Source organism: Dipodomys merriami, unplaced genomic scaffold (assembly GCF_024711535.1).
Source record: "Dipodomys merriami isolate MVZ:Mamm:240054 unplaced genomic scaffold, mDipMer1.0.p SCAF_98, whole genome shotgun sequence".
Taxonomy (NCBI): Eukaryota; Metazoa; Chordata; class Mammalia; order Rodentia; family Heteromyidae; genus Dipodomys; species Dipodomys merriami.
In genome coordinates, this window is record NW_027206601.1 from 12,921 (window position 1) to 39,508 (window position 26,588).

The window sequence follows — 26,588 nt, forward strand, 5'->3', positions numbered from 1 at the left end:
TCAGTGGGAAAGTGCTTGCCTCTCATGCATGAAGCCCTGGGTTCGATTCTTCAGCACCACATAAGCAGAAAAAGCTGGAAGTAGTGCTGTGGCTCACGTGGTGGAGCGCTCGCCTTGAGCTGAATTGGTCAGGGACAGTGCCCCAGGCCCAGAATTCAAGCCCCATGACCGCCAAAAAAAAAAAAAAAAAAAAATCTTAGTCACAAACAGAATTATGTTACAAAAGCCAGGAATTAGGGTGATTATGACAGAAAGCAAAAGCTTTTTAAATTTCACCTTTCATGTAAAAATGTTTCAATCAATTGGTTTTCATTCTGGATCTTGATAGAAGATGATTCTGTTGTTTTATTTTTAAAACATAAAGATAGCAACCCAGTGACAAAATCAGAACACAGCATGCAACCCTTAGGTTCGCGGTATCATTCTACTTTTACTTTTCAAAATGCCTGTTAAAGATTTATATGTAAAATATGGGACATTACACATATGGGTGTTTTTTATTTTGTTTACTTTTAACTTTTAGTGTTTTCTACAATAAGCATATATTTATTCATTTAAAATATGAAGTTTAATGCAATGCCTCCATGAATGAAAAAAAAAGTTGGAAGCCAATTCCCAAAGAGCCACAGTTGTTTGCCCTGTGACACTCACTATCAGAAATCGTTCTTATTACATGCTGATTCAATTAAATATGCAACAGAAAATGAGTTTAAGGCAAACTTCCAGTTAAAGCTTTGGGGAAAGAAAAAGTAACATGCATTGCCTTGAACAAGTAGTCACATATTTACTGAGTTGTAGAGATTCTTTTCCCCCCCTTTTTTTTTTAAATTGGTCATAGGACTTGAACTCATGTCCAGGGTGCTGTGCTGTCCCTAAACTCATTTGCTCAAGGCTAGTGCCCAGACTAGCTTTGAACCTCGATCCTCAGATCTCAGCCTCCTGAGTAGCTCAGAGCTACCAGCACCTGGCCCCTATTTTTTTTTTAAGTCTTAGGATAATAATTTTTCTAAATCCTAAAATGGCAGCTATTTGCATACCTTATCTGTATTTAATTAGATGATAGTTTCTTGGAAATCCAAGGTAATTTCTTTGTTATTTTCTCTCCTTAACTCAGAGGCAATGTATATGTTGGTCAAATGAAACTGCTATAAATAAGATTATTTTCTCAGATGGTTGTCCATTGTCATTATTGGCTAAAAAGCATTAAACTCGCTGGGTGCTCATGGCTTACATCAGTAATCCTAGCTACACAGGAGGCTGAGATCTGAGGATCTGGCTTAAAAACCAGATTTTGGGGAAAAGTCTGTGAGACGCTTATCTCCAGTTAACCACTAAAAAGCTGGTAAAGAGCTAGCCTTGAGTGATAAAAGCTCACGGACAGCCCTCAGGCCCTGAGTTCAAGCCCTAGAACTATCACAACATACAATAAAAGAAAAGCATTGAACCCAGGTTTATTTCATTTTCAGTGGAGCCCTTTTAAAACGCACTTCCCTCCATGTATTTAAAGTTGACTCCCACCTGGAAAACCCAGGTTAGTATTTCTGTTTTTAATTCTCAGTAGCTTCAATGAACCATAGTTGTGAAACTGCATTTTCTACTTAAAATTTTAAACTCTCTCCATCAAGTGACTTTATCTAAGTCTTGACTCCCCACTCCCTCAAGTTTTATGAATCTGCATTCATCTTATTTTCATTGGAACAGTTATTCAAGAGTATGCTTACTTTCTTTTTTTTTTTTTTTTTTTTTTTTTTTTTTTTTTTTTTGTGCACTGGTCCTGGGGCTTGAACTCAGAGCCTGATAATGCTTTTGAAGAATAGACCTGTTCCCAGTTCTCTTTCTCTCTCCCCCACTCTCTCTCTTTCCCTTCCTCCCTCTCCCTCTTTCTCTCCCCCATTTTTCCTTCCTCCCCCACCCCACCAGCCAGGAGGTAAACAACCTCCTGTCCACATGTGCCCCAATCCATGATGCTTGCCTTCACCTCAGCCCCAAAGAAATGGAGCTAGCCAACCAGTATAGGCTGAAGCCATGAGAGAAAAGAATCTATCTCCCCTCACTCTTCCCTAAAGTTGTTTGTGTCATGTATTTTGACACAAAGTCAAGCAATTACAGGAACATCAATGGACCAAAGAGTACTAGCTCTAAACAATGAATGAATCCTAATGGCTTGTGGGGGAGTGTGGGAGAGGCCTTCTGCTCATTATATTCTTGTTACCTTCTATACTATCCTACACAACAGAACTAAGAATAGCTGACATTTTTGTGAGCAATTTACTTTTACTATTTAAAATACATTATTTCATTCAACATTTGGAACTATCCTGTGAGACTAGTAATCTGGCTCTTCTGGTTTATAGAATGATTAGGGATTAGCAGAGAGCCAGTGGTTCATGCCTGTAATCCTGACTATTAGGATTTCTGATTATTAGGAGGCTGAGATCTGAAGATCTCAATTTACACTCAGACCAGACAGGAAAGTCTATAGGACTCTTATCTTTGGCTGTGGCTCAAGTGGTAGAGCACCAGCCTTGAGTGAAAAAGCTAAGCAAGGCCCTTGAGTACAAGCTCCAAATTTCAGTAATCTTCCCCCAAAGGGAAAGATTAGGGATCATGATGTGAAAGAATGAAAAGATTGCATCAAGATCTGGCTACTGGTGGCTCACGCTTATGATCATAGCTACTTGAGAGGCTGAGAATGGGAGGATTATGCATCAATTCCACCACTGGCAAGAAAGCTTGTGAGACCCCTTTAAACCTATGCCTGTCATCCCATGCTATATGGGAGGCTGAGATTGGATGGGTCTTGGTACCTGACCAGCCTGGGACAAGCAAATCCCTGAGAACCCCATCTCCATGGAGGAAATTGGATGCAGTGATGCATGCCTGTTATCCCAGACATGATGGGAAATCTGTAATAGGATAGATCACACTTCTACCCTAAAAGTGCGTAAGAGTAAGAAGCAAGACCCCATCCTGAAAATAATTAGTGAAAACCAGGGTGGACAGGCTCAGCAAGACTCAGAGCACAACCTGAGAGAATGAGAGAGAGAGAGAGAGAGAGAGAGAGAGAGAGAGAGAGAGAGACAGAGACAGAGACAGAGACAGAGACAGAGACAGAGACAGAGACAGAGACAGAGACAGAGACAAAGAGACAGAGAGATACAGAGAGAGAGATTGCACCAGGCTCATGACTAGTCCAATGGTTGAGGCAGGATTAGGATAATAAAATCTAACTTCACAGTCCACATTCCCATTCTTTGTGAAATAAGAACTAAGGATAAAAGACAAGGGAAGGAAGGACAGTATAAAAATTAGAATTTTAACAATGCCTATTTAAAGACATATTATTCTCATTTTGCTACTGATTTGGTAGCAAAAGTAATGTCTTGTTAAATAACTTTTAGCACTAATTTAGACAATCTTGCTGATAGATGAGAACAAATCACTTAAAAGTTATTTTTTATGCAAGTGGGAGGGGTACTGAAGAAATATAATCAACAACCTCCACTAAATCTGGAATATTTAAGACTAAATATTCTAAATAAGGTATCTGACACTATGCTCAAGACATTCAAAAAGAAAGTAACTGAGAGTCATCTATTCCTGCATACTAGAATTATGAAAATGTGCATACTGCAATAGCTTGTTGAGATGGCTTAAATCATAAAAAAAAAAAAAACCAGTGAGTTCCTTCAACATTTTCCTAACCTTTGAGCAATCCATTGCATCTGCCTTGAAGACACATTCTAATAAGAAAAGCTGAAATCCATCCTTTCCCTAAGAGATCACTCAATGTGCACTCAATGGGAAAAGAGAAAGGAAGTTAGGAGGTGAGGCTAGCTCAGAATAGTGACTTCCTCAAGGCAAACACCATTGAGCTCGTACCTGTAGCTGTTCTGTTCTGAGAGCAAAGGACATAACTCAGTCATGCAGAATGTTTAGACAGGCAGACAGGCAAGCCACCATCCACGCAAATAGTCTTTTTTTCTGGTAAATGATTTTGGGTTTTTATGAATCACATAGCATTGCACAAGAAGCTCTGGATGAATTTGTGGTTTTCATGGGGGAGATGGTTGCATTGGCTTATTTACCAAGTACCACTGGAATGACAGACACTCAAACAGGAAGTGCGGAGACTGAAAGGAAAGATATGTCCAGAAAGGCCAAAGTGTTATAGACAAAGTTTTCAATTTTCAAGGAAAATATGTGCCCATTATTTCAGTTACAAAGGAAAGAAGTAAAACAAACACAATTCATATACAGAGCTTTGATGCTCTTGCGTATATATTTTTTCATTTGGCAAGTGATATCCAGACAGACTTCTGTTCAGAGCTGTTTAACATTTCATTATATGGGTGCACTGAGAATGATTATACTTGTGTGGGAGACCAATGTAGCCAAAGTATGGAATCATACTGAAAAACCAAAGAGTTAAAGCCATAAGGGACAGGCTGGCCTAGGACTGGAAAGGAATGAGTATTAGCCTGTGCTTGGAAACATTTGTAGATAGTGGGTGTCTTTTAAAGTTTTAGAAATTAATAAAATAACTGACAGGAAATATTGGCCTAAAATTGTGCAATGGAAATTTAGAAAGACAGATGTGAATAGGAAGTTCATTTATTAATTTATTGCTACAGTATTTCAAGAAGACAGTTTTGTGATATGTACCAAGTATCCAACACATCCACTTTTTGATTCAATAATATCACTCCACAGGACTTTCTTGTTGTTGTTGTTGCTGTTTTTGCCAGTCACGGGGCTTGAACTCAGACCTTGGGCACTGTCTCTGAATTTTTTTGCTCAAGCTAGCACTCTACCACTTGAGCCACAGTGCCATTTCCAGTTTTTTTAGTTTATGTGATACAGAGGAATCAAATGACTTTCTGCATGCTAAACAAGCTCTCTACCACTAAGCCACCTTCCCTGCCTCAAAGGTTTTCTTCGTTTTGTTCTGTCTCGTTTTTGGTGGTTGTGGGGCTTGAGCTCTGTGCCTGGGTGCTGTCCCTGAGCTCTTCAACTCACGACTATAGCACTCTACCACTTGAGTCACAGCACCACTTCCAGTTTTCTGGTGGTTATGTGGAGATAAGAGTCACATAGAGGGGCTGGGAAGGTGGCTCAGTGGTAGAGCGCTTGCATTGCATGCATGAGGCCCTGCGTTTGATTCTTCAGCACCACATAAGCAAAAAGAAAAAAAAAAGCTGGAAGTGGCTCTGTGGCTCAAGTGGCAGAGTGCTAGCCTTGAGCTGAAGAGCTGAGGGACAGCACCCAGGCCCAGAGTTCAGGCCCCACGACCAGACCACCCCCCCCCAAAAAAAAAGGTCACATAGATTGTCCTGCCCAGGCTGGCTTTGAACCATGATCCTCAAATCTCAGTCTCCTGAGTAGTGAGGATTACAAGTGTGAGCCACCGGTGCCCAGCACTGAAGGTTCTTTAAAATAACATTTTAATGTTTTGGTATTGGATATTGAACCTGGGACCTCTCATGGTATACAAGTTCTCTATCACTGAGTTAAAGCCCAAACCAATTTAGGATATTTTTGGAAAAAATAGAGAATATGTAAATAAAATAATAGAAACGTGTTTAAGCTGTATATGCAAAGATGTTCATTGGATCATTATTGACAATAAAGAAGAAAATTTTAACTAATTGATGATATAAAATTCTGTGGAGTAGTTAATTCAGATTAAACAATTTAACTCTGAGATAGCTTTCATATGTTACTGAAAGCAGAGGCCAAGGAGCAGCATAATCAGAGATCTTTCGCCTTTACATTCATCTATACCTAACATCTCTGTCAGCTTTATGTGGCTGTGACAATGTACCTGAGATGAGTGAGTTAAAGTGAGGGCAGGTTTATTTTGGCTCATGGGTGCAGAGGCTTCTGTCCATGGTGCTTGGCTTTTACTGTTTCAGGGATTGTAGAATGGTGTGTGGAGTAGAGGAACAGAGCTGTTTACCTTATGGCAGCTGAAGACAAGAGAGGATTGAGAGAGAGCGAGAGAGAGAGAGACAGAGACAGAGAGACAGAGACAGAGAGAGAGAAACAGAGACAGAGAGAGACAGAGGGCAGACAGAGAAACAGAGAGAGGCACACACACAGATGGCTTGGAGTCCCTCAGGGCTTGCCCCCAATTATCTAACTTCCTTTCATGAGGCCACACCTCTGAGAAGCTCTCAATAGCAGGGCAGACTCATGACCAAGCCTTGAAAACACTAGTCTTTGAGGGATGCACCACATCCAAACACCCCATCCCATCCCATCCCAGTGATTCTTACAAAACTGTCACCACAGTGGTGGTTTGTTTTACTCAAAAAGTAAGGTGGCTGGGCACCTATGGATCACACCTGCAATCCTAGCTACTCAAGAGCCCAAGATCGGCCGGGCGCCAGTGGCTCACGCCTGTAATCCCAGCTACTCAGGAGGCTGAGATCTGAGGATCCCGCTTTAAAGCCAGCCCGGGCAGGAAAGTCCTGAAATTTATCTCCAATAAACCACCTGAAAACAGGAAGTGGCGCTGAAGCTCAGCTCAAGCGGTAGAGCGCTCGCCTTGAGCTGAAGAGCTCAGGGACAGCGCCCAGGCCCAGAGTTCAATCCCCACGATGGACAAAAACATAAAAATAATGGAATGGAAGCCTGTGCAGAGCTGCAGGCGCTGCTGGCGGCCCCGGGGGCTGAGGTGGACGGTGGCCGGCCTTCTCCCTGCGCCCTCGGTGCGTGCGCGCAGTCTGGGCGCCAGCTGTGGCTGTTCCCTCTGTGTGAGGTGGGGACGTGGGGAAGTCGGGCCCCGCCCTCGGCGCGTGGGCGGCGGGCGGGGATGCGAGCGCAGGGCATGCGGGCCAGCGGTTGGCAGGAGTTCGCAGGGGAGCGCGCGGTGCTCTGCGCAGGTGCAGACGGAGGCTGCGGGGGGGGGGGGGGGGGGGGCAGGCGGGAGGAAGAGGAGGTGAGAGAGCGGCGCCACCCGAGCCGCAGAGTGAGTGCGAGCAGAGTTGGGGGACCCGCGTGGAGCAGCGATTTGCTTCCCGGCCGCGCGCCGCCCGCCCGGCCGCCCGCGGGGCCTCAATGCACTGCGGGGAGGGGTCGTCGGGGCTCCGGATGCCGGGAACCCCCGCCTCCGCCGCCGCTGCTGTCCGGAGATCGGGGCCCGGGCAGGTTCCTAGTTTTCTGGCCCGCGCCGCGCGGGGTCGCTGACCTCGGGCCGGTGGAGAAGGGAAAGGGCTCCAGGGCCGCCCGGGAGGTGAGAGGGCTCCTGGGCTGGCGGTGGTGGGGGGGTGTGGGGCTAGGACCGGGTGTCGGCGTGGAGGGCTCCGGGGTGCGCGGGAGGGGACCGGCGTGGGGCGGTGGGGATGGCGGACAGGGGGCTCCAGGGCCGACGGGGAGGGGGTCGGAGCCGGGCAGGGGCCGGGTGATCAGCGGAGAGGGCGCCCGGGCCGGTGCGGCACCCCGCGACGCCTCAGGGCCGGAGACCCCAGCGAGACGTGTGCACCGGGACTGGCTCACGGGGGCGTCGGGACCGCGAGTCCGGAGCTCGGGGCAGCTGCTCCGGACCCGGCTGGCCGGGCCTGGGGCTGCGCTCGTGCTTGTGTGTAGCCGAGAAGCGCCCCGGGCAGCGGTACCGGCCGGCCGCGATGGATGAGGCCGTGGGGGCGCAGGGGGCGCCGTGGACAGCTGCGATCCCCGCAAATTCCCGCCCGTGGGGATGCGACGGGGGTCCCGCTGGGGTCCGGGCGGGAGGCGTGGACCCGCCCTGCGGACCCCGCAGGACGAGGCAGAGGGGTCCCGCAGCCGGAACGCAGAGAGAGGCCCCGGTGGCCGTGGGGTGCCTTCCAGGGCTGAGGAAATAACGCCCTCTGCTTCTGGCTGAGCTTGGGGCTGGGAAAGTCCACACGGAGCCTTGGGCGGAGCGTGAGGCCAGAGTGCAAGTTTGGCTGAGCCTCAGAGCAGGTGCGTGCAGTGGGGAGGGGGGCGGGGGCGGAGGAGGGGGGGAGTGCTCTGCCTCCAGGGCCTCCCCTCCCACTGATCCTGTCGCCCATGAAGTTGGTCAGGAGGGTCAGGGGCCTTTGGTTTCAGGAGCAACCCTGGTTTATTGCCAAAGGGCTTTCCTGCAGCAGGGCAGGTCCCCGCAGGGCCAGCCCAGGGCCCTGGACAGCTCCCCAGGCCTCAGCCTGCACAGGCCTCCCACCTCTGCTGGGGACTCTTGGATCTCACTGTCAGGGGTAGGATGTCCCAGAACACTGGGGGGGGGGGGTGGAGGGGGCTTTGTGGCCCCAGAGGCAAAGGCACCTGCCTGTGGCTTGAGGTTAGGGACAGTGGAAAAATTTGAGAATTAAAAGAAGATTGCTAGAAAACAAGAGTAATTGAGAGTCTGCATTGAAAGAGCCAGTCTCTGAGAGCAATTTAGGGACCCGAGGGCCTGGTCCAGTCCTCTGCACTTGGAGATTGCAAAGGCTGCCAGCAGCTACTGAGGTCTTTTCTGCTCCAGGTTTGCATGTCTCCAAGGTTGTTTCAAGGGCTTTTGTCCCCTCATTTACAGAACTGGGGAGCCTGCTAAGTTAGCCGGCCAGAGCTTCAGCAGACATACAACACACTTAATTTTAAGTCTCAGCTCTTGACAGTAATACTGCTGTATGTATTGAAGTCTGGGATTGAAAAGTTTGTGTGGCCAGCTGCCTCTCCCATTACACATGTCCGCAGTTTCTGGTGTGCTTGTTGTTAATTAGATGAACTGCTAATGTGTGAAAGAATGAGGGTGGGATCTCCAGCTGGGGCTGGGGCTGGACTTGTGGGGAAATGTAGGAACCACACTCTTGGGTGGTATCAGCTAGGGGCAGGCTCAGGCAGACGTCTGGGGAAACTTAGGACCCGCAACTGGCTGCAATATGGATGGTCCCCAGTGCTGGATGGCATGTGCCCCACAACACACATAGCCCTTGTCCAGTACAACCATGCAGAGCACATCCCATTTTTCTTGTTCACTGAGCTCTTAACCTAGGACCTTTGCAGATTTCATTTTCATGCATGAGTCACTTTCTCCCACAAGACCAGATGGCTCATTCCCTTAATTCCTTTACTTTGGTCTGCTGAATTGTGGGTTTACACGGTAAACCACCCCATCTGAAACAGCTACCAGAAGTCAGGTGTCTGTGGCTCATGCCTCCAATCCTAGCTAGTCAGGAGGCCAAATCTGAGGATCTCAGCTCAAAGCTAGCTTGAGGAAGAAAGTCCTTGAGGCTCTTACCTCCAATTAGCCACCAAAAAGCCTGAAGTGGAAGTGGGGCTCATATGGTAGATCACCAGCCGTTAGCAAATAAGCTAAGGAACAGTGCCCAGGCCTTGAGTGCAAGCCCTATTAGTGTCCATAAATAAATAATCAACTGAGTAAATAATAAATAAGCAGCCTTGCATAGTCCTCTGCTGTTCTCACTTTTCTTCTCTTAGCATTTTTCCCTTTTGGCATGATACATTTACTTGTTTCATTATTGTCTTTCTTCCATTAGAATGGATGTTTCTAGAGGAAAATACCTTAAAATGTTTACACACTGGATGGATTCCTAGCCCTTAGTTTAAGGAGCACCCTTAGTAGGTGCTCCTTAAATGTCTGACTGAAGAGATGCCTGTTTAGGGAGAGACTCACCAGGGAAAGAGACCCAGGGAAGACTGTAGCATCTGGAGCAGATGGAGAAGCCTGACCCTTGTCTGTTGGTGGCCACTGTTCTTTCAGACCCTCTACTGACTTGCCCCCTCCTCCCTTAGAATCTCAGACAAGAAAGGGGCCAGGAGGTGATTTCCTTGGAGAGTGAAAACACATACTACTCTTGGTCTGTTATTGCATCCTTTATTTAGTGGACAAAATGTGTCATGATTGTTAATGCATCATACCATGGCCATTTACCCACTGTGTCACATGGTCTCCCAGCCATGGAAGGGAGCAGGGAGGCAGGTGTCCAGGCTAGGAGCAGACAACTCCAGAGGAGAAGACAGGAGAGATGCCCCAGGGAGAAGAAAAATGAAAAGGAGAAAGCAGATAAAGAGCTTTGACAAGTGCTTCAAAGTCATAATCTTTCTGAAATTACAGGATTGAAGATAAGACAGTTTGAGTGTTTTGCTTATTTTGCCCCCCTTTGAGTGTGTTGGGTGTGAGTGGATTGGGCAGGAGTGGCCGGAAGGGAAGACTTTGAAGCCCCTGCCCAGAGGCTGCTGCTGGGGGTGGGAGCTGCCTGGAGCAGACACTGTCATCTCCTTGCCTAACACTGAAATTGAGAGAGGGGCATTCTTACAGTGGGAACTTTTCCCCTGCCTCTGCTGAGACAGTAGGTCCATTCAGCTTTGTTACCAAAGCTCAAGCAAGCACATTTGAGTGCCCCCAGCCATCCAAGCAGACATTCTGTTGAATTTGGAAAAGGTTGGCTTAGCAGACATTCTGTTGAATTTGGAAAAGGTTGGGAATTGTTCAACCTGGCTGCCTTGCAGAGCAGAAAGTGCTTGAGGCAGCTGGGCACATTCAGTTTGGCTTCTGTCTAGTCTTACTAGGCTAGAGCTTGCACACTTAAGGAGGACCTGACATAATGATGCCCATTTTGTCTGTTCAGACCAGCCATTTAAAACATGCAGTAGGCCTGGCCTGGGTGGGTGCTCCTGTAATTCTATTCAGGAGGCTGAGATCTGAGGACCAAGGTTTGAGGCCAGCACAAGCAGGAGAGTCCAAGAGACCCTCATCTCTACTTAAACATCAAAAAGCCTAAAGTGGAGATGTGGCTCTCAAGGGTTAGAGCACCAACCTCAGGAACAGGGCCTGGGACCTGAATAAAGCCTCAGTTCTGGCACAGTAAGCAAACACAACTAAATGATAAAACCTGCAGTGGAGGTGAGCAGAGGAGAAATTGTTTCACAAAATATACACTGGGTTTTTAAAAAAAATATATTATTGTAAAGGTGATGTACAAAGGGGTCAAGTTACATAAGTCAGGTAATGAGTGCATTCCTTATTTGGACAAGGTCACCTCTTCCCTTGTGTTCTCCCCACTTTTTCCTTCAGTCCCAACCCACAAGTTGTACAGTCATTTTCAACATTGTATAGTGAATACCGCTGCTGCATTTGTTCACTCTTTGTCCCTCCATTTCTGTGCTCAACCTTACACTCCCCAAAAGAGATAAATGAGCAAGACAAGAGGAAAAGAAAACAAAAACAGCAACAAAGAAAAAGAACCCACTTTTCCTGGAGTTCATTTTGATAAATATTGTTTTATATGACCAACTGTACATAGCTATTGAGCCTCTGTGATCCTCTCCTAAGAATATCCTCATGGTCTCACTCTGTGCACACACTTGATCTTAATGAGTACTGTATAGCTTGATATGGTGTGTGTGTGTGTGTGTGTGTGATACCATACTGGGATTTAAACTCAGAGCCTTGTGATTTTGCTTGGGATTTGTGTGCTACTGCTGTTCTAGACCTCAATTCTCACCTCTTAGCTTCATTAGCAGCTAGAATTATACTTGTGACCAGCAGTGTGTCTTGTTCTTTTCTTTCTTTCCTTTTTTTTTTCTTTTTGTTTTTGCCAGTCCCGGACTTGAACTCAGGGCCTAGGTACTGTCCCTGAGCTTCTTTTGCTCAAGGCTAACATTCTACCACTTGAGCCACAGCACCACTTCTGGCTCTTTCTGTTTATGTGGTACTGAGGAATCAAACCCAGGGCTTCATGCATGCTAAGCAAGCACTGTACCACAAAGGAACATTCTAGGCCCTTCTTTTCTAAAAAAGAATTTTAATAACCCAGGAAGTTCTAAGAATCTATACTTTGTAGAGTCACAACTTTGTAGTGACTCCGAGAATCTTGAAATAAGAAAGATATAGCTATTTCTGGTGGACCATGTGCTGTTGGTATAATCTGTAAAAGTTACTATTTCTAAAGCCTGAAGCAGGAGCAGTGTCAGTCATTGGCTTCACTTTAAAAAATGCCTCTTTTAAGGCAATTTTTTTCTTCTGTACTGGAGTTTGAACTCATGGCTTTGTGTTGCAAGGCAGGAACATTACCATGTGACCCAGGCCCTTAGTTGTCTATTTTCTGTAGTCATTTGTTGAGATAGGGTCTCACTCTTCCTCCCTGCTGGCGTGAATGGACTGCTGGTCCTGGGCTGGCAGGTGCACACTGCTGCTCCCTGCTGAATTTTCTGTTGATGTGGGGTCTCAACATCTTTTTGGGCTGGGCTGATCTGAAACCTAGATCCTCCCATTTTTTGTCTGCTTATGGAACTGCACTGTGCTAGGCCCAAACATCATCCTCCTGGAGGGATCAGAGACCAAGGACATGCTTTTCACTGTGGTGGTGCAGAATTACTTAGTTACTGTACTTAGAAGTAAATCTGTGTGCTAGATTAGAACTTTGAAGATCTTTGGAAATTTACTCTGGTATGCCTTCCTTTTCCTATTTTATGCTGAGCAGTTATCATCTGTTTGATTTTAATTAAGAGATTTGCGGAGACCCTGGCAGATCTCTTTTGCTAGCAGCCCCAGTGCTGCGGTATCTGATTCAATTAGGCATTTCAGCCAGTTGGGACTTGATACCCTTTATCTAAAGAAGGAGGTCAAGGGTTTCTAACTTCAGCACTGTCAAAATGTAAGGATGTGAAAGCCAGCCCTCCATCCAGAGTTCCAGTGTGACCTTGGACATTACCCGTCTCCAAGCCTTCCAGTATGTCAGCATTTGTGTTTGCAGGCTACTAAGCAAAGCCAGCTCATGTGCAGCATGCACACAAGTTGCTCTGCTCAGTTCTGAGCATAATTTAGGCTGTGTGATTATTAGCTATCATGACTACCTGTCATAACCACAACTGAAGCCTGACAGGCTTCAATGAAATTAATGTTGTCTTTGCAGTATATCTTCTGATGTTTTGCAAAGTCAGTGCTCGGATAATTTGAGCACTTTTGTCACTGTCCTCAAGCCAAGGGAGGTGTGTGTGGGAGGTGATGGGAGAGTGGAGTCCAAGGAGTTAGAAGTGCATGTGGGCACAGGAACGCTAGCTCACCAAATGGACTCAACTGCAGGCACAACCTGATATAGTGGTGAGTGGAGAAATGAGTCACATGTATAAATAGAAGGAGATGCTGCTCAAGGTTTCTGAGGTCCTTTTCCCTCCCTCCCCCCACTTCTGCTAACTGTCTTCCAGAAATGAAGCAAGATTATTATTGGAACCACAATTTTAAGAATTGAGGCTACAGTTTGGGCTGTTTTAGTTGTAAGAGTTAATAATGTAGGAACAAAACTTTTCCTCAGTTGAAAGTGCTGGATTCTTGGTACTTGATCTGCTCCAGGGAGAACTGTATTTCTGTACAAAGAGCAGTATTTGGCGGGATGGTGGGTCGGTAAGCACTAGCACATGGGTTGGAGAACCAGAGTGGTGTTAGTTGATTCTTCCTGTGGGCAGGAACCCATTTCCCGCATGCAGTTTGGAAGCCCAAGGAGAGTCTGCACATAATCTATACCTAGCAGCCTTATACCTAGGGCTTGGAGGGGTGTAATGCCCCTGGGGTATTTGGAGAGCATATCTGAGCCTAAAGCCAATACATTTGATTCTTTTTTCTGCTACCCTTTTTCATCTTCTGTATCCTGATGTCTGCACGTACTGGTTGATTGCTTCTCTTGTTGGTTTTCCTGGACTTGGCAGCCTCAGAGACTAGGATGCTTGAGTAAGACTTTTCCTGCAGTAGCTTCTGGGGAGGATCATCATCATGCATGCTGATAGAATTGCTCAGAGGGCACGTGTAGTTGTTAGCACCTGTAATCCCAGGTACTCAAGAAGCTGCAGCACCAATTTCATGAGGGTGAAATTGGTGTGGTAAGTTGCATGCCACCTTGGCTTCAGTCCCCAGCATCATAAAAAATAAAATAAAAACAACACAAACAAAAAAAAGTGAATGCTGTTGCTTCTGAGGGATGGTTTCCGGGTTGCCATGGAAACCAGGGCTACCTGCTGCCACTGAGGCAGAGCTCTGCAGAGCTAACTCCTCTTTGGATGTGCCATTCTTCAGATGACCTTGGCTTTCACCTTCCCCTAGGGACAGTGTGCCCATCAACCTAGCCCAGGATAGATGTACTCTGGCATGTGAGCCAGAGTGCAATTTAATTCATCAAAAGGACTATTTGCCATGAAGAACGAGTGTGTGTGTGTGTGTGTGTGTGTGTGTGTGTGTGTGTGTGTGTGTGTGTGTGTGTGTGTGTGTGTGTTATTTTTGTGTGTGCCAGTACTGGGGCTTGAATTCAGGGCGAAGTCCTCTCTTAGGTTTTTACTGGTGCTGTACCAGTTGAGACACACCTCCACTTCTGGCTTTTTGGTGGTCAATTAGAGATAAAGAGTCTCATGGACTTTCCTGTCCAGGTTAGCTTGGAACAGGGATCCTCAGCTCTCAGCCTCCTGAGTAGCTAGGATTACAGGGCACTGAGTCATGGTGAAGAGAGGAGCATAGGCCCCAGGGTGCCTCTGGTGTTTTCCACCATAGATGAATACAGAGTCTGTTAGGCAGGATGGCTTTCCTCATGGGGGATGCTCAGGTCTCTGGTAGCCTTCTTTCTCTACTTGCAGAACTGCCCTTGAAATTGGCCCTCTATTTCACAAAGTCTGAGTCTCAATGCTATTGACATTTCAAGCTTTATAACCAAAATATTTCCCTCCCCACTTCAGGAGACTGGCTTGGTCATGTGTTGGGATAACCAAAAATGTGTCTACACTTTCCAGATTGTCTTCTCAGGGAGCAGTCTATTCCCTTTCCCACTCCTGCCTAGCTGAGAACCCCTGCTTTGTTCTGCCTAAGAAGTGAGAGCAGTTGTATGATATCAGAGCAACTAGACTTCTGCAGCAGGTGGAAGCTGGGTTTTCATTCTTTGAGCCTAGAAGTAGGACTCCCACGTAGAGGATTCCCACTTGGCTGTTTGTTCTTTGTGTTCCTTTAATTTTCCTTGGTTTCTTTGCCCTTTGTGTTGCTTTATTTTCCTTAGGTTCTCCACATTTCCTCCCCAGTTTCCTTCACTCCTAAAAGGCCATTCATTGTCTTCCTAATGCTCCCTAAATGCTTTGCAATTTCAACCTTCCTGTTTCTTTCTCTTATTTACCTACATGGTGGCAGGGAGAAGTGGTGACTGGTGACTTTGAGTCTTATTTTTCTAACAAGGTTTGGATTCTGAGTGCTGGTGACTGAGTTGATAGCCACCTTTAGAGGATAAGAAGAATAAGATGGATGGAGGAGGGTGGGTAACTGGGCCAGCATGGCTTACTTAGTGGTCTGAGTCAGAAAAGAAAGACATGTATAGGACAGGGACAGTGAGTAAAGGACCACACAGCTCTTTGTCTCTTGGCTAGCTGGGTAATAAAGGATATTGGTACTTGGTTAGTGTCCCCAAAATATTGCAGCAGGAGGCTAGAGATACTTGTTTACTTGATTAAATTATTTATTTGGGGTTCTCACTGGGACTTGAACTTTTTTCTTTCAGGCTGGGGCTTGAGCTTTTTTCCTTTCAAATCTGGAACTCTACCACTTGAGGTATACCTTTACTTCTGGCTCCTGGCTTTTTGCTGATTATTTGGAGCTAAGAGTTTCATGGACTTTTCTGTCCAGGCTGGCTTTGAACTGTGATTCTCAAACCTTACCTTCCTAAATAGTTAAGATTATAAGCATAAGGCACCAGCACCTGGTCCCCTGTTTGTATAAAATCTTTACCCAGTTTGCCAGAGGAGATTTGTGTCCTAACCCAGCCAAATTCTTTTCTTATGTAATGACATGCCTTTGTGTTTACCTGTGTCTCTGGCTCTTGCAACTGATGGCTTAAGCTGTACCCCTGGGCTGGTGATTAGCTGAGCTTCCCCAAGCAGGCTTCTCAAAAGTCACAGCCCCATACCCTCCCTCCCTCCTTTCCCTCCCTCCCTCCTTTCCCTCCCTCCCTCCTTTCCCTCCCTCCCTCCTTTCCCTCCCTCCCTCCTTTCCCTCCCTCCCTTCTTCCTTCCTTCCTTCCTTCCTTTCTTCCTTCCTTCCTTCTGTCCTCTGAACCTTTTCATTTTCGGTTCATTGGCATAGTTTAGGATTCTGGTGTTCAGTGGTTCTGAAGTCCTTTGTGAGCCATTTTTTTCCCCATGCTGCTACACACAATTAGCCTTGATTTTGAAGTGTAATGCATTTCCAAATAATTGTATATATGTGTGTATGTGTGTGTGTTTGCACGAGTATGCACGTGTGCACTAGTGTGTGTTTGGGCTCTTTAACCAAAATGTATAACCACAGGTGGCTTTTCCCTGGGCCCTTCATGAATCCTGTGGCTCGGGAATAGAGTCAGTTGAAAGGTTTGGGGCAGACTGCACATTTTTTGGTTAAGCAAGATGTGTGAGGGCTGGGAAGGCGGTTCAGTGGTAGAGTGCTTGCCTTGCATGCCTGAGGCCTGGGTTCGATTCCTCAGCATCACATAAGGAAAAAGAAAAAAAAGCCGAAGTGGCGGTGTGGCTCAAGTGATAGAGCGCTAGCCTTGAGCTGAAGAGCTGAGGGACAGTGCCCAGGCCCAGAATTCAGGCCCCACGACCGGACCCCCCTATCCCCCCCCCAGTAAGAATTCCAGTAAGCCTTGGTAGGATGGTTTCTCCATAAATCCTGCCCACCCTGATCCATGCTGCCTCACGATGGCCCAGACTTTTCCAGTGGATTCATGGTCTAGTTCTTTCAGTGGAAAGTCACCACTTAACTTCTTGAACATTTTTGACTTGGGGGAATGAGACTCTTTCTTCCATTGCTACATGATAAGTAGGTGCTGGCTGTGTCAGATGCACACATCTACACACATTCAAGCAGTTATACTTTCAATGGAAGGTGGTCAGCAGCAGAGAAACATTTCTGCTAGCCACTGAATCCCATTTTCTCTGGTGTGTGTCACTTTTACAGTAAGTTGGCTCAACTCTTATCCATCAAAGCTTTGGCCGAGAACTGGGTGTGTTGTTATCACGTCTGGCCTTCACTTATGTCCAGGGACAGACTCTTTAGAAGTGCTTTCTCAGTTTCATTCCTCAGCTGAACCTGTTCTAGAAACCTTCCCTCCATTCTGATGGGAGAAACACGACAATGCTTTATTTCTTCTAGGTGTTGGGGTTGTAGGTGATGATAATGTGCAAACCCAGCATGCATAAGGCCTTACTATTCCAGGCCCTCCAAGGCTATGTTAGGGAGGAAAAGGAAAACAAGAAAAAAGAATTGGGAAGCATATAGTGTATCTTGGCAGTACTTAAGGCTTGGACCTCACTGCTAATAGATTGATGCTCCACCAGTTGAGTCATGCCATTAGCCAAACTTTTTGCTGGTTATTTTGGGAGAAGGCATCTCCTAGACTTTTCTGCTTATGCTTGCTTTGACCTGGGATCCTCCAGCTCTCAGACTCCCACGTAGCAAAAATTCTTAGTCACTATTGGGTGACAGATGGTCTTAGAAGCTTCTTGTGGGTATGCTACAAGGAGGTTATGCCACACACACACACACACACACACACACACACACACACACATATCTAAAATGAAGAACAAAGACTAGTCTGCTGTAATCTGATCTTCATGTGGATAATGGCAGGGACAAGTGTGACTTGGGAACTACTGCTTAGATAGAAGCCTGGCCACTAACGTGCTAGTCCTGCAAAACAAACTGTTTTGAGGCTGAAAACACGGCTTTGGAAACAGAAGGTTTAAGGATTAGCTATGGATTTTGTGAGTTATGAAAACTTACTGAAGCAGTTAAGTAATTTTGATACAATATTCTAAATCCAAATATTTTCCAATTGAATTCACTTTTTAGGTTTATGGAATACAGGGAATAGAGCCAGTTTGCTCATCGTAATCAAAATTTCTTTGAGGCCTTTTCTTTCCCCCAGGTGAAAGGCAAATTTCCCAGTGAGTCTACAGAAAGCTAGCTATGTATTATGCAGGGTGCCCCAGGCCTTGAAGAGCTGGCAAGGTAGGCAGGAATATTTTTGTGTGTGCTAGGCAAATGTTCACAAATATGATCACTGGGAAAGATTTCTGACTGAATTTACTGGTCAGACAATGAGCTCATGTCATCCTGAGGGCTTTATGCAGGCAGAGATAAAGCGGTGGGACTAGATGAGTGTGGTCTGTGTGGGAGCTTTGCTCAGGGTTGGCTCTTGGGCACAATAGCTCACCTATTTGGTACAACAGCCATGGAAATGGCTGTGGTACTGGTGTCTGGTTTATCATCTGCAGGCTACCCAGTATTCTTCCAAGTTGAACCTCCCATGATTCCCAGGAGACTGATTCTGTTCAGAGTGGAGTGACAGCTTTTGTGTGTCTGCCAGCTTGTGGCAGGAGCTGTTTAGAGCCACTGAAACATGGTACATGTGGTAGGAGATAGGGAATATGCTGATGGCTTCAAGCTCTCCTTAAAAATATTTTGCTTTATTATGTCAGGTGCTGTGGCTCATGCCTGTAATTGTAGATACTCAGGAGGGTGAGATTGGAGGATCATGGTTCAAAGCTGGCCAGGGCTATAGAGTCCATGAGACTATCATCTCCAATTAACCACCAGACAATTAGAAGTGGAGCTGTGGCTCCAAGTGGTGTAGATCGCTAGCCTTGAGTACAAAAGCTCAGGGGCAGTGCCTAGGCCCTGAGTTCAAGCCCAGGGACACTCTCCCCCCCACACACACATGAGTAAATCTAGACTTTTTTTGTTTATTTAATAGAGATCTACTGAGTCTCTGATTCGATTTGATTAGCCCCTACATACTGTGGTAGCCAAGACCAAAGGAAGGAAGGTGAGGAAGTCATTGAGATGAATTAAGATGCCTTGTTCTCAAGAAGAACAAGGACAAGAAGAAAAGGGAGAGATATAAAGTCCTCCTGGGTGAGTCAGTTATTGTACTAAGTACAGTTAGAACAGTTCCATCTCTCTGGGGAGGGCTGGGAGGATAGCTCTGCTATGAGCAATATCTCACTGTGGCAAGGGGGGCAGAAAGAAGGACAGGGACATTTCAGTCGAGCAAATGGCATAAGTATGGTGAAGGGACTTTTCCATTTTTTCTTTTTCCTATGAGAAGTATGTATAAAACAGGATTTCTTGGGACCAAACGATACGAGGTTCTGGTCAAACTTAGAGATTTCAATGTTCTAATCTTCATTGAAAATCATGTTGAATTTTACAACAACAGAGAGGCATAAGCACAATTGGGGAGGGGGGGTGGGAGCATGGGATTGGAGCGAATGAGAGCAACAAGGTGCAAGGTTGTTTTCAGGGATCTGCTGCTGGAATCCTGAGAACAAAGGTGGTGGTAAGAGTCTGGGAGTGAGCATGGAAGATGCGCCTATGGAAGGAGTGATGAGGAGACTTGGTGTCTTGTAAATGTAAAACAAGAAATGTGCCTGGGTATCATCATTTGTAGGCGAGTTGAAAAGCTCATGGAAGTTAAGTTTGTGTTGATTGAACACTGTCATCAGCAACTTATGGAAGCCATTACTGGAGATGGGCTGGTGCTCAGAAAGGCCCTGGGGTTGGGGAAGCAGAAGAAAAGCTCCTGGTCTCCAGTGTGTGTGTGTGTGTACTGTAATGGTCATCCCATGTTGAGATGAGAGAGGCAGGAGATCAGATAACAAGACAAGGGATGGGGAGATTGAAGATAGAAGTAGAAGTCCATGCTTCTCTTGGGCTGCAGTGTAGACACAGAGAGCCAGCGAAGGTGTTGGGGTGGGGTGGGGAGGTGGGAGAACCTGCTGTACTACTGGGGCATATGGAGGCCCAGGGAACTGGGTGTGATGACTTATGCTTGTACATTTCATCAGTTAATGGAGGAGAGTTCAAATGCTCTAACAGTGAGATGTTTAAGAGTGTTGGGACCCAGAACCACAGACTTAGAATAATACAATGAGATCCACGACCTGATTGATGAAAGAAGACAAGAATGGATATCCAGGGTGAGATCTGAAAACATTGCTGGCATTAGGGTCTGGGTGGTTGAGGAACTCACATTGATTTGAGCAGATAGAAGTACCAGAAAATGGACCCTAAAGCCAAGCTCTGTCCGTACAGTCATTTTATTTTATATATATTTTGTCAGTAGTGGGGCTTGAACTCTGGGCCTGAGCGCTGTCCCTCAGCTCTTCAACTCAAGGCTAGCACTCTACCACTTGAGCTACAGTGCCATGGCTCATGCCTGTAATCCTAGCTACTCAGGAGGCTGAAATCTGAGGTTCACAGCCAGCCCCGGCAGGAAAGTCCATGAAACTCTTATCTCCAATAAACTGCCAGAAAACCGGAAGTGGCACTACAGTCATTTTAATTGGCTAGGCTCCATAGTCCTTATGTAATAGTCATTGGCTAGGTTGCAGGGTCCTTATATAACAGTCATTTTAATTGGCTAAGCTGATGGTGGACATTCAGGTAGCTGCCATTCCTTGTGGCCTTGAGTTTTTTCTTTAATCTTTCTATATTGAGTCTCTAAGCTTTGTATTTGGTGGTTTTTGTTCATGTCATATAACCACGCTCAGAATATTCTAGATACAATGGAACCCCAGAGATATCTGCCTCTTTTTTGGTACATTTTTATTGTAAAAATACTGTACAAAGGGGTTACAGTTACATGAGCAAGGTAATTAGTATATATTCTATTGAGCATTGTTGCCTCCTCCTTTGTTTTTCCCCTTCCATCCCTTTCCTCCAACCTCCCCAACTATTTCCCCCCCAACCCTGCTGAAGTTGTAAAGTTTGTTTTCAACATAGTGTCTCGTATATCTCATTGGTACAGTGGGTCAACCTGTATCCCTATTTAAGCATTTTGTTTTTTCCTTTCCCCTCCCCAAATTAGAGAAGTGTATATGCAAGACGCAGGGCACCGGAATCAAATACAGTGAAAACAGGAGTTATACCATGGGGAAGGAGCATACAAAAAACAAAAAAAAAATCACATAGTACATTATAAATAGGTTAGGAACAATAGCAAGAAAGAAAGAAAAAATTTGTATCCCTATCTTGGGGTCCCTATTTCGCTTAACATCATCTCATGTGTTCATATGTATATAGTTTTTGATCTTTTCTGCTTGTCCTAGAAATGTATTAATTATTGCAAATAAGGGAAACCATGGGACCTATGGTTCTTTGTGCTTTATTATAATTTTTTCCAAGTCTTTCCATTTCCCCAAAAATGGGGAAATGTCATTCTTTCTGATGGAGGCATAGAATTCCATTGTGCATACACACACACACAGACACACACACACACACACACACACACACACACACACACAGACATACACACATATACATCTATATGTACATATAGATATATATCACATTTTCTTGATCTGTTCATCCACTGAGGGGCATCTGGGTTGGTTCCATATCTTAGTTATGGTAAATAATGCTGCAATAAACATAGTTGTGCTCGTAGCCTTAGTATGGCCTTGTTTGGGTAAATGCCCCAAAGTGGGATTGCTGGGTCATAGGGGAGCTCTATGTAGAGTCTTTTGAGGAACCTCCATACTGCTTTCCGCAGTGGTTGAAAATGTTTACTCTCCCACCAACAATGCAGTAGGGTTCCCTTCTAGCCACATCCCCTCCAGCATCTGTTGTTATTAGAGTTCTTGATTATAGCCATTCTAATTGGGTTAGGTGGAGTCTCAATGTTGTTTTGATTTGCATTTCTTTTATGGCTAGAGAAGTTGAGCATTTCTTCATGTGTCTATTGGCCATTCTTATTTCCTCTTCAGAGACGTTTATCTTTAAACCTTTTTTTTTTGCCGGTCGTGGACCTGAACTCTGGGCCTAGCTGCTGTCCTTCAGCTCTTCAGCTCAAGGCTAGCGCTCCACCACTTGAGCCACAGTGCCACTTCTGGTTTTTTCTGTTTATGTGGTGCTGAGGAATCGAACCCAGGTCCTCATGCATGCAAGGCAAGCGCTCTACTACTGAGCCTCTTTCCCAGCTCTTTCTTTAAGTCTTTTTTTTTTTGGGGGGGGGGGTCCGGTTGTAGGGCCTGAACTCTGGGCTTGGGCACTGTCCCTGAGCTCTTCAGCTCAAGGCTAGCGCTCTACCACTTGAGCCACAGTTCCACTTCCAGCTTTTTTCTATTTGCTTATGTGATGCTGAGGAATCGAACCCAGGGCCTCATGCATGCAAAGCAAGCGCTCTACCACTGAGCCACCTTCCCAGCCCCCTTTCTTTAAGTCTTTAGTCCCTGATTTATCAGACAGTTGTTTTTTGGTAGATTTGTTGTTGGGGGATTTACATCTGTCTTTTTTAAGTTGATTCTGTATCTCTGAATCAGACTTTAATTAAAACTCACAGTATGCCTGGGAAGTCTCACCTAAAAAACTAAATTGGGAAGAACAGTGGCGTTCAAACTTGTGTCCTACGTCAGTGTCAGTCTCCTCTTCTGATCTGTGGCTTCCATGTAATTTAAGATTACACCCCAGCCTGCTTATTTATACCTTATTTTGAGGAACAAGAAGCCAGATTTGGCAATGGGAGAGTCTCTGATGGACCTTACCACATACTGACATTCTGGAGGGGTGTGTGGCAGCTAGAAGCACAAAAGTGTTGTCTTTGCAAAATTGTTGTCTCCTGGGAGAGGTTTTGTTCCTAAAGCTCCTCTGACATTTAATTGTGAGAACTCATCTGCCACTTTGCTCTCAGTGAGAACCATGACCAGCTGACCAATCTTTGCTAAGACCAAGGACTTGTGCATGGAGTGTACCACTATAGGCCTCTGTCACCACTTCCATTCTTGTTCTAGAGGAAACCAACTCAGAATGTCAAGAACGCCCCCTCCAACCCTCAGTCCTGAATCTTCCCCACTTACAGTGATTAGTTTTGAAGGACAGTATGTTAAACGACATAAATAATCCCCCTTAAAAACAAAAGGACACAACACATGTTTTCCCTTAACCTGTAAAAGCTAAATGGTTAGTCTCGAGGTACTAGGGAATAGAATGATGATTAACAGACCATGAAAATGGGGTGTGGGGAGGAAGTGAAGAGAGCATGGTTTATGGGTACAAGAGTGAAGTTGGATAGAAGAGGTAACTTTTTTTGGTGCTGGGTTTTGAACACAGTACCACATACATATACAAGTGTATATTGTACCACTGAACAAAACCCCCAGTTTAGAAGGAATAACTATGAAAGTTAACCCATTATGTCAAAGGTAGTTGATGGTGGCACAGGGATATAAATGGGGACTGTGGAGTAATGTATAAGATGAAGAACAAATAGACATATAGATAGAGACAAACATATATACACACATGTACGTATATATGCATTTAGTATATATATATATGTATACATATACATATATACGGGATATAAGAAGCTAGAATAATGAAACCCACTCAACACTGCAAACGGGGTTAAGGGAATGTGATTTAAAAAAAAAAAACAAAGGGGGGGAGTTGGGAAGTAGCTCAGTGGTAGAGTCCTTGCCTTGCATGTTGAGGCCTTGGGTTCGATTCCTCAGCACCGCATAAGCACAAAAGACTGAAAGTGACACTGTGGCTTAAGCAGTAGTGCGCTAGCCTTGAGCTAAAGAGCTGAGGGACAGCGCCCAGGCAGAGTTCAGGCCCCATGACCAACAACATGAATGAATGAATGAATGAATGAATGAATGAATAAATATGTAAATAAAACAAGGGGTGAACTTGCTCAAAGTCCACTGTGTTGTCCATCTATGGAATATAGTAATGAAATCCCCCTGTATTATATACATGTGTGCTAATAAAAAGTAGCAAAAAGGATTAGTTAAATGTTTGAAAATAGCTAGCATAAATGTGCCAGTGAACAGGCCAGTTCTGTGAGTGGATAATTAAACATTAGACACTCATGTACCTCTGGTCTGTACCGTGTCTGTGTCTTACCCCATGAATAGGTAAAGGCCTAGGCAACAACTAAAATAAACACAGACAAAAAATACTTAAATAAATTAAAAATGTGAAAACACAGATATTCTTGTTTTCTCTTCTCTCAGGAACTGTGTTTAGCAGAGTTCTGGGCAGAGGCAGATACTGTCTTGATCATGTTGAGGTAGCGAAGTGTAGGTCACCTGCTGCACAATGAGGTGAGGAATTGCACAGGAGCTACAGGAGTCCTGGGGGAAGACTCTATGGACAGTGCTCAAAATTCCCCAGTAGAGCAGATGGAGTGACATTGTTTCCACACAAGTATATTCTGGGGATAAAAAGCTCTTTGAGTATCAGGAGAGGAAAAAGGAGGCCTCTCCCTTTCTGGGATGTTTCACTTTGACAAATTAATTCCTATTTAATTTATAGCCATTTAAGTTCCCAACAGCCCTGAGCGATGCAGAAGTTCAGTCTGCATGACAGATACTGCTAGTGGGGCAAACTAAGGAAGTGCTGGATGACAATGCAGACAAGTTGACAGAGCTAGGAAGTGAACCAACCCTACTGTCAGAGAGGCAGGCATAGACTATGCTTCTACATTGATACATTGATACATATATACACATACAACACATATATATGTATACATAAGATTATGCATATATATAGTATATATGTAAATATGATTTTCTTGATGGGCATATCTGAAAATCCTGGATCATGAATTACATTTCTTGGTTTTCTCTTCCTGTCTTCACCATCCATTTCTCATCTGTGATTTGTTCTCTTGGTGGACACAGTCCTCTCTGATCTTGGAGACTGTGTCTGTCCACATCCCAAACAGAAAGAGTTTGGAGATCTCTGGGCAAGCGAATGTTTCCTCACTGCGTTCCTTCACTCGGGGGGACAGGCTGAGCACAAGTGTGGCTGTGAGGACCGGAGCACAGCTGTGGTCAGCGCCAGTTGACACGGTGGCACATGGAGTCCTGCTCACATTACTCCAGTGTATGAGCCCAAACATGCTGTGAGATTGACGTTTAATGGGGCCACACTTGGGAGAAGAATCCCGTGTACTTTGCAGGAACAATTTTGCAACATCTCATGTCCCATTTGCCACATTCTTCAAAGAATCTCATGAATCCAGCCTTGTCTTTATAAAGCCAGTTGGCTGCTTGCTTTATTCTGGTTATTCCTTGAACTTGCAGGTTTCTCCTTGCATGGTAGATCTTTGAATAAAGTGTATTTGTGTCTCAACTTTAACAAGGCAAAATTTAAATATGCTATATACTTTGTACAATTAATAATGTTAAGTATAGCCAGGTGCTGATGGCTCATGCCTGTAATCCTAGTAACTCAGGAGGCTGAGCTGTGAGGATCATGGTTCATAGCCAGCCTAGGCAGCAAAGCCCTTGAGATTCCCTTTTTTTTGGGGGGGGGTCCGGTCGTGGAGCCTGAACTCTGGGCCTGGGCGCTGTCCCTCAGCTCTTCAGCTCAAGGTTAGCACTCTACAACTTGCACCAGAGCGCCACTTCCGGCTTTTTTCTTATGTGATGCTGAGGAATCGAACCCAGGGCCTTGAGCATGCAAGGCAAGTGCTCCACCACTGAGCCACCTTCCCAGCCCCGTCCTTGAGACTCTTATCTCCAATTACCCAACTGAAAACTGGAAGTGGCCCTGTGGTTCAAGTGGTAGATCACTCACCTTGAGTTAAAGAACTCAGGGACAGCGCCCAGGCCTAGAGTTCAAGCCCCTAAAAATGTAAGAGTTCACTCAGAACTAAGAATACTAAATGTAAATTTTCCTTGCCAAGAGGTTGTTTTTTTTTTTTTTAACTTAACGTGGCTTTATTTTATTCAGTTAAAATGATGGAATGAAACCACAATATTTCCTTTTTTTGTTATTTTGCAGGAAAAAACATGTCTGCAATAATCAAGGAAGTGTGTGATGGGTAAGTGTTGCAAAGATTCTTCTGAAGCATTTAGTCCATACATTGGCAGGAACATAGAGTATTTCCGCTGGAGGGATAGAATATTATCCATAATCCTATAAATAAATGATAACCATAAATCTTATTCGTAACTCTTCATGTGACCTACCTAGTCACAAAGAATTACCTTGTGAGAATTACCCTTCTTTCTCCACCAAAATCTTTCCCTTACTCCTTGAAGAATAGAAAGCATGGAATGTCTGGCTCCGTATGTGCAGAGGGTTGGTATTCTTTTGAACACTCATGTTCCTTTCATCCTTCCAAGCAGGGAACCGTTAGACTAAATGTTCCTAAGAGTTAAATACACACTCCATCTGACATACACTGAAAGCATCCCACAGGCTCCTGTGGAAGAATTAACAGACAAGTCCGTGGGTTATTGTGTGTTTTGTGGAATTTTCCCACTGACTGACGCGCCTTTCCTCCCTCTGGGTTGTTCTGACCATCCTGAGGAAGGGCACATTGGAAAGTCACATGGTATTTCTTGACTTGTAAAGCAGAACTGTGAATAGAGTATTAGGGGATGTTAGAGAAGACTTGCCATACTTAGTGTGTTCCAATCTGTGTGGGGTGAACTGATTGTGAGTTAAAGAATTCAGTGACAATTGGCAATGTGCTAATTCTCACACGTTTAAATTGCTGCCATTTACCTTGCTATCATTTCTTTGCCTCAATTCTTCAAAATGAAGAATGTTGCCACTCACAATTTAAGTCCCTCCACCCCCCCCACCCCCCCCCAAG

The 26,588-nt window shown here is 45.1% G+C and overlaps 1 protein-coding gene across 1 annotated transcript in view; it reads left to right on the top strand.

Annotated features, from left to right (window-relative positions):
* The first annotated feature begins 6,628 nt into the window (after nucleotides 1-6,628).
* LOC138822033 (uncharacterized) overlaps nucleotides 6,629-26,588 on the top strand; it is a 146,475-nt gene continuing 126,515 nt past the window's right edge. Inside the window, exons 1-2 of the mRNA XM_070014530.1 lie at nucleotides 6,629-6,887; nucleotides 25,769-25,808. Coding sequence (XP_069870631.1) covers nucleotides 6,629-6,887; nucleotides 25,769-25,808 — 299 coding nt within the window. The remainder of the gene's footprint in view (nucleotides 6,888-25,768; nucleotides 25,809-26,588) is intronic.